Source organism: Hoplias malabaricus, chromosome 10, assembly GCF_029633855.1.
Source record: "Hoplias malabaricus isolate fHopMal1 chromosome 10, fHopMal1.hap1, whole genome shotgun sequence".
NCBI lineage: Eukaryota > Metazoa > Chordata > Actinopteri > Characiformes > Erythrinidae > Hoplias > Hoplias malabaricus.
Genome location: NC_089809.1, coordinates 14,612,617 through 14,619,621, shown reverse-complemented (window position 1 = coordinate 14,619,621; position 7,005 = coordinate 14,612,617). Strand labels below are relative to the sequence as shown.

At 39.5% G+C, this 7,005-nt stretch overlaps 1 protein-coding gene across 1 annotated transcript; it reads left to right on the top strand.

Annotated features, from left to right (window-relative positions):
* The first annotated feature begins 2,038 nt into the window (after positions 1–2,038).
* Positions 2,039–6,757, top strand: zic4 (zic family member 4). Its single transcript, XM_066683680.1, has 2 exons — positions 2,039–3,170; positions 5,648–6,757. Exons 1-2 carry the CDS (start codon positions 2,039–2,041, stop codon positions 6,088–6,090), a joined length of 1,575 nt encoding a protein of 524 aa, XP_066539777.1. The 3' UTR covers positions 6,091–6,757.
* The last annotated feature ends 248 nt before the right edge of the window (positions 6,758–7,005 follow it).

Below are 7,005 nucleotides of genomic sequence, written 5' to 3'. Positions count from 1 at the left end.
TAAATTTAGAAATATATAAAAACATTTTAAGTTTATAAGCTCTACATTTAGGATTCCTAAAATAATAGCTTACAAAAAATGGAATTTGCCCAACTGGATCTTTTTGGCTGTATTTTTTGGTCTACAAAACTTTTCTCATCTATTGTTAGTGCATAAATGGTCCAATTATATATATATATATATATATATATATATATATATATATATATATATATATATATATATAATAACAAGGATTTCCAACATCATACACCTTTGTGCTTTACAAACGAGGCTTTTTTTCTTTGCCTAATCACATGTATACAAACGTAAAGTAGCATTACAATTAATTTTGGTTTTCCTGCAACTTTCCAAAAGCAAAATAAGTGCCAGTGTACAGCCATCACCCAACGGCTTTAGGGATCACCAAACAGTTTACCGTTTAAAAAATAAATAAATAATCATATTGAAGAAATTTAAAAATGTGATATTTTTCATTCCTGACTTAAAACCGAAAATCAATAGAGTGGTTGGTTTATTAAATTTATTATTTACAAAATGTAATGTTTATTTTGCTATTTTATTCAGAGCAACCATAATGTTAGGGCAAAGATAACAGAAAGATACAAGTGCATATTGCACTTATTGGTAATGAATATTGGTAATACATATAAATTAGTATTTTAAACTAACTATATATTTCTGTTATGGTATATTAAAGTCATGCCAGGTAGGAATGGTAAAGCCATAGACAAAAATTTAGGCGCCCTTGGTCTTCTGACATTTTTGGTGGAATTATAAAATAAAAATAAGCCCAGAGAACAAGACTGAACCTTTAAATCACAATTTTAGAGTGTTTTTATATTTCGTGTTCCTGTTCTTGAACGTTAGCAAATGAATAGAAATCATAGACCACCGTTTGCAGAACGGTTTCATTTTTAAAACTTTTCCAAGCAGAGGACGTGTTAACTTTTTTTAGCTGGAAAAATAAGTCAGCAAGCCTTTTGACCAAGGGTGTCCAAATCTTTTCACAGGACTGTAGTGGACAAGCGGCGCGTTCACCTAAACTCCTTCGACAATCAATATTTTTTAATGATCTGAATGTTGGATATTAAGTTGTTTGTTTGCTGGGACGATGCGTTGTCTGCTTTGCTGCCAATTCCTTAAACGAGCACATCCTCCGTGTTAAGCCGCGTGGTCGCGGCGGTACTCGGATCACAGCAACGGGCTCTTTCATGGTTCCACCGCGGTCTGTTAAGGTCGAGGACTGGGACAAGCGAACCGACCTCTTCTTTCTATGGCTTTTCTGTCGGGTTTTGTTTTCTTATTTTGTGGGCGGTGATCGTCACACTTCACAGAAACACTGGTGAATATCCGCGTGAACAGAGAACAATGGCGGTTGTTTAAATCAGACTTTGGAGAGAAATGTAACAGATTGGACGCTTAGTGTAGAAAGAGCTAACTCATCTCTGCGTGGAACACAGCCACACACTAACATTCGTCCGACTAAAAAGAGTTCAGACTGAGTGCATTAAATGCATGCAGCTCTGGGTTTGTTGTTTTTTAAGTACAATAATCTTTCCAAAACAAAATAGTAACTTACTTTTTATGTCGGCGCAGGCGCCCTACTCATTCTTACTATCACACACTAAAAACATCCACCCCCCTACCCCCACCCCCACCACACCTCCTCCTTCACACTGGAAACTGTCTCAAGTGACGTCAATCATCGAGCTCTGACCAATTAGAGAGCGGGATGATTGTTCGGGTTGGCTGGCTGCAGCGCCTACCATGAATCTCTATTCAGTTTATCAAAGCGTCATGCTGTTGCATCTCAACCGTATTGGATTCCTTGTAGGCACAGAGATAGGAACCAAAGTTTAGGAAGTTTGTATTATTATTTTATTATTATTATTATTATTATTATATTTTTTGCCTGTTATTTTTTTACTCAATAGCGATTAAAATACATTTGTCATCATTATTATTATTATTATGCCTGTTGTCAGTTATTCTTGAAAAAAAATAGAAAGAAAAAAAAAAGAAAAAATAAGGAGTAATGAGCGTGGATGCTTTGGGAAGCCCCGCGATGATGGACCCTACGTACAAACGGAACACGGCGCTGAGATTAGTTGACTTGGCAGGGGCTCACCAACATCACCATCACCATCATCATCATCGCCACCATACCCCTCAGAGCGTGACAGACTTCCCGGGGTTCGGCAGCCATCCCCACTCAATGGCTCACACGCACCCTGGGGAGATGACTGCGGAACCCCGCCTGGGGCCGAGTCCATTCGGGCCAGAACACATGGGGCACTCCGCGGCCCTCAAAATCAGCCCAGCCCATCATTATCCCCACCACCACCACCACAATCATCATATTGCAGGCCACAACGACGTAGTCTCCAGTCAAGCGGGAGCCTTTGGCCCGGTGCAAGCTGCGGCAACGGTGCCCTACTCTATGTCCCAAACGCCCCAGTCACTTTACGCAGGTAGGGATCTCTTCCTCCGCCGCGATCTGAGCGCCATGCCGGTGCTGAGTGAGCAGGCGGCGTCTGCTTCCACCTCTCACCACAGCATGTTTGTCTCGACAACAGGTAGCAGCTACACAGGACACTATGGCCAGCATGCGGACGCTCTCTTCCCGGCTTTGCAGCACCAGCAGCCATCCGGCGCTCAAGCCCTCAACGGACAGATAAGGCTGGGGATTTCGGCAGACATGCACTTGACTCCGGTGACGAGCTCCAGGGCGGACCCGTTCGCAGCTTATGGAGCACTCAATATGCACATGAACCTCAACGCCCACCACCACCAGCACCACCACCAGCACCACCACGGCGCCGGCGCGTTCCTCCGTTACATGCGACAGCCCATCAAGCAGGAGCTCATATGCAAGTGGCTGGACCCGGAGCACTCCGCAGAGAAACTTTGCTCTAAGACATATAGCACCATGCACGAGCTGGTAACCCATGTCACTGTGGAGCACGTAGGCGGACCCGAGCAGGCGAACCACGTCTGCTTCTGGGAAGAGTGTCCACGCGAAGGCAAACCATTCAAGGCCAAATATAAACTGGTCAACCACATCCGTGTACACACAGGCGAGAAGCCATTCCCTTGCCCGTTTCCTGGCTGCGGCAAAGTGTTCGCGCGCTCGGAGAACCTGAAAATTCACAAAAGGACGCACACTGGTCAGTTCTATTTTAATACATTTTCTCTAGCTGCTATTACTAGTTTGTGGCTCAGTCTCTGTGTGTACGTGTGTTTAAAAAGTTAGAATTTAAGCGGTAAGAGTCGATGAGCAATTGTTTAGTTGAAAAAAAATACGTTAATTATTTGGAAATGAATGCATGAATTAATGTCCGTTTTCTGTCACAAGCAATGAACACAAACTGTTTTATTTCTACGTTCTATATAATTCACGACTCCACTCTGAAACATTTTCATGCTTATGAAGATCTGTGCTGGAATCCGAGGATAAAAATATGAGTGCTATTATTCTTAGTGATATTAGAATCAACCACATTTTATTATTATTATTATTATTATTATTATTATTATTATTATTATTATTATTATTGTTGTTGTTGTTTTCAATGGTATTACGTTATTTATAAATCATATCATATTTTGGTAGGTGTTATTATTTCGCTTATACTGAAGTAAATAATTCTGGCGCAATAAAACTACCGAAAGAAACAGGTAAATTTGAATAATAAATATCGACACGTTAATGTCGAACTTCTGAATGTACTTGAAAATGCAGTACTTTCCAGAAGTTTTCCATATGTTCCATCTGTTCTGCGAAAGTTGAGCAATCGTTTTCTAGTTGAAACCCGTTCTGAGTTTGGGGCCTATAATGGAGTGAGTCCCAGTCTTACCTGTTGATCAAAAATGTGTAAGAAACTAACATATCCAAGTTTTCTTCTTAAAATTTTACTTCTACTGGTGTTATTTGCAGTAAATTTGCTTACTGATTGCTTTAAACATTTCATAAAGTGTTTATGCTGACTGAGAATTTCTTGTCGCTAAATAACACTCGGAGTACACTCACAGTTAAACCATACCTCACTAACTATAGAACTGGTAAGTGCTAGATGCTGTTAGACTTATGGAGTTTTAGTTTTAGCCTTTCCAACAACAAGATATTTAAAGTTGGCCCGAGGACCTACAACAGACATGCTAAGGTTTTACTTTAAAAACAATTGTTTTCACATGTTCGTTAGCAATATTATGTACTGTAGATACCAAAAAGCCCTGACGGAACAGAGCCAAAGCTTTTGGGTTATTAGCATCTCATATTCTCTCTTAGAAATATCACTTAGAAATATTTATACAGGGGTTATTAATTGTTTCTATCTAATTTACTTAATGCTATTATTAGGATATGATCATTTAACAAATCTTTACTAGGCGGTTTATCACATCAATTTAAGATCACATTGACACGCTAAATCTGATGACTATGCAAGTGTAAATGATGGAGCCGAATGGTTTAATGCTAATTAAACCATTAATATAGCCAGGAAGTTCTGAGCTACAGTTGAACAAAGGCTTTTAACAATAGATTACTGTTGTTTTTGTGTGTATATACTATTACCTCTATGTAATATTCAGTATAATAAATAATAATAATAATAATAATAATAATAATAATAACAATGCTTTTTATTTAAATCAGGTTAGTCTCATAAAGGAGTTACTCATTAGCAGTTAAACTGTAATTATTAATTATTATACGATCGGATGTTTCTTGGGAGGCATGTCTGTATTACAGGTCTAAAATCCATTAAGCATAGCTTTACCTGCTCATGTCTTTTTCCCTTTTTTCAAACTGTCAGGCCCAAGGGTAAGATGAAGACCCCTCTTTTTCCTCCAGGCTTCATGGCCTAGGGTGGCTTCCCTGAGCAGAGGAATCTTAATCTTTGGTTATGGATGCAGTTTCCCAAGGGTGTCTTTACTCGTTTCTTGCTTGTAGTACACTAATACCCTTGATTGGCTCTCTCAGCCCAACAGCTGAAGGTCAAATTGATATTCAACACGCGAGTTTAATTAGACAGCAGCAATTACATATACTCATAAATGGCTGGCTTGCGCAAAATCAAAGTGTCTTGTGATTTGAATGTAATTAATTCAACCATTTATAGCACCTAGTCATCCCTCGAATCCCCTACTTCACTAGCAGAGAAAATATAATACTTTAGACCACGATGCTTATAACACCGCTTAATTACGCCAGCGTTTCTCACTCTGCGCTGTAATATGATGTTTAACGTAAGTTCATATTTTTTTTTTACCTGAATGTGTAACATGATTTATGTACAGTTTTACAAAAAGAGCAGGGAGTATTACATGACATTCTAAGAACATCTATAAAACCAGAGTTTATTGCCATACAGTTTACTAACGGTTTAATATTACACCCCGTGGGGCTGATTGGAAATCAACTAGTTTTTCAATAATAGGTGCGTGCAAAATCTTAGCACCCTCACACATGTTTATTTGCACATTCTACTGCAAAACTCATTCTCAGAATTTTCTGAACCTTCAAAGCATAATTTTAAATGCGCATATTTTAAAACATTTTCAAATGATGATAGCGATTATGATGGTGAAGGTTTTCAAATGTCCTTTCCTCGCTGATGTAGCCTCTGTTTTCTTTCTTTAGGTGAAAAGCCGTTTAAGTGCGAGTTTGACGGATGTGACAGACGATTCGCCAACAGCAGTGACCGGAAAAAGCATTCGCACGTGCACACCAGTGATAAGCCGTACAATTGTAAAGTGCGAGGTTGTGACAAGTCATACACGCACCCCAGCTCCTTACGGAAACACATGAAGGTGCATTGCAAGTCCCCGCCCACGAGCTCGGGTTACGAGTCCTCTACGCCGTCCCTCGTGTCTCCCTCCTCGGATTTGGGGCGCGAGCTGGCACCTTCCACGCTCTCTGAGCCGATCGCTGGCTCTCAGGCTGCAAACTTGAGTGAGTGGTATGTGTGCCACAGCTCGGGCGCGAGTGGCGCTCACAGCCCTCAAAGCTCACAGCCCTCATCGCCAGAACACCCCCCAGGACCCCCATCGTACAGGAACGCTGATCAGGGGGACAGCTTCTAGAAGATCTCATGCGTTTTATAATGCAGAAAATGAGATGGAGCCCCTAAATGCGGAACGTCATACAGAACAGTGATCAATACAACACAGTCAGAACGAGAATATACTCTGAAAGTCAGACGTGTAGTGAGTTATAGAACGTGAAAGGTTTTTGAAAGCAGATAAAGAACACGCTCCAAAATTTGCAATGTATATATGTTCCAGAAATCGAATAAAAACGACAGTGTGCACTAAAATACAGAACACGGAACGCGCATACTTTCAATACACGAGGCGAATGTGTTTTAGCGTTCAAACCTGGGTACATTCTAGGAGGTGCTTGTACTAGAGAGAAGAAGTGAACACTGTGCACTGGAATAAATTACGCATTTGTGTCTTGAACTACAAGAATAAGGTCTCGCTTTCTGCAGAACAGGAGCGCGTTCTATGATGCAGTCCGGAGAATGTTGAACATTCCCTCGGCAGCTTGTTTCTGAGTCTTTGGCCCGGGACAGAGCCGGGTCAGAGAAGTTGGAACTGAGTTACAGTGTTCCCATTATAAAGTACATTCCCTTAAAGCTGAACTGAACAATCGCGTCCATCTACTATTAGAATGTACTATTCTGTAAAGTCAAAACTCATTTTAATTTATTTATTGTATCGACTTTTAATTTCTTTTTGTATCGAACCAAAGTGCTTCAAATTCTAAATGTAAATTTTGTAAAAGAAAACGTTATAAAGTGTGAGTGTTCAGTAATTTTGTAAGGTATTTCAACTATTTTTAAATGTGTACTACCATTGCATATATATATATATATATATATATATATATATATATATATATATATATATATATATATATATAATGTTTGAAATATTAAAAAAAAAAAAAAAAACAGGATTAAGCTGTTACAGAATACGAATGAATGAATGTAGTTT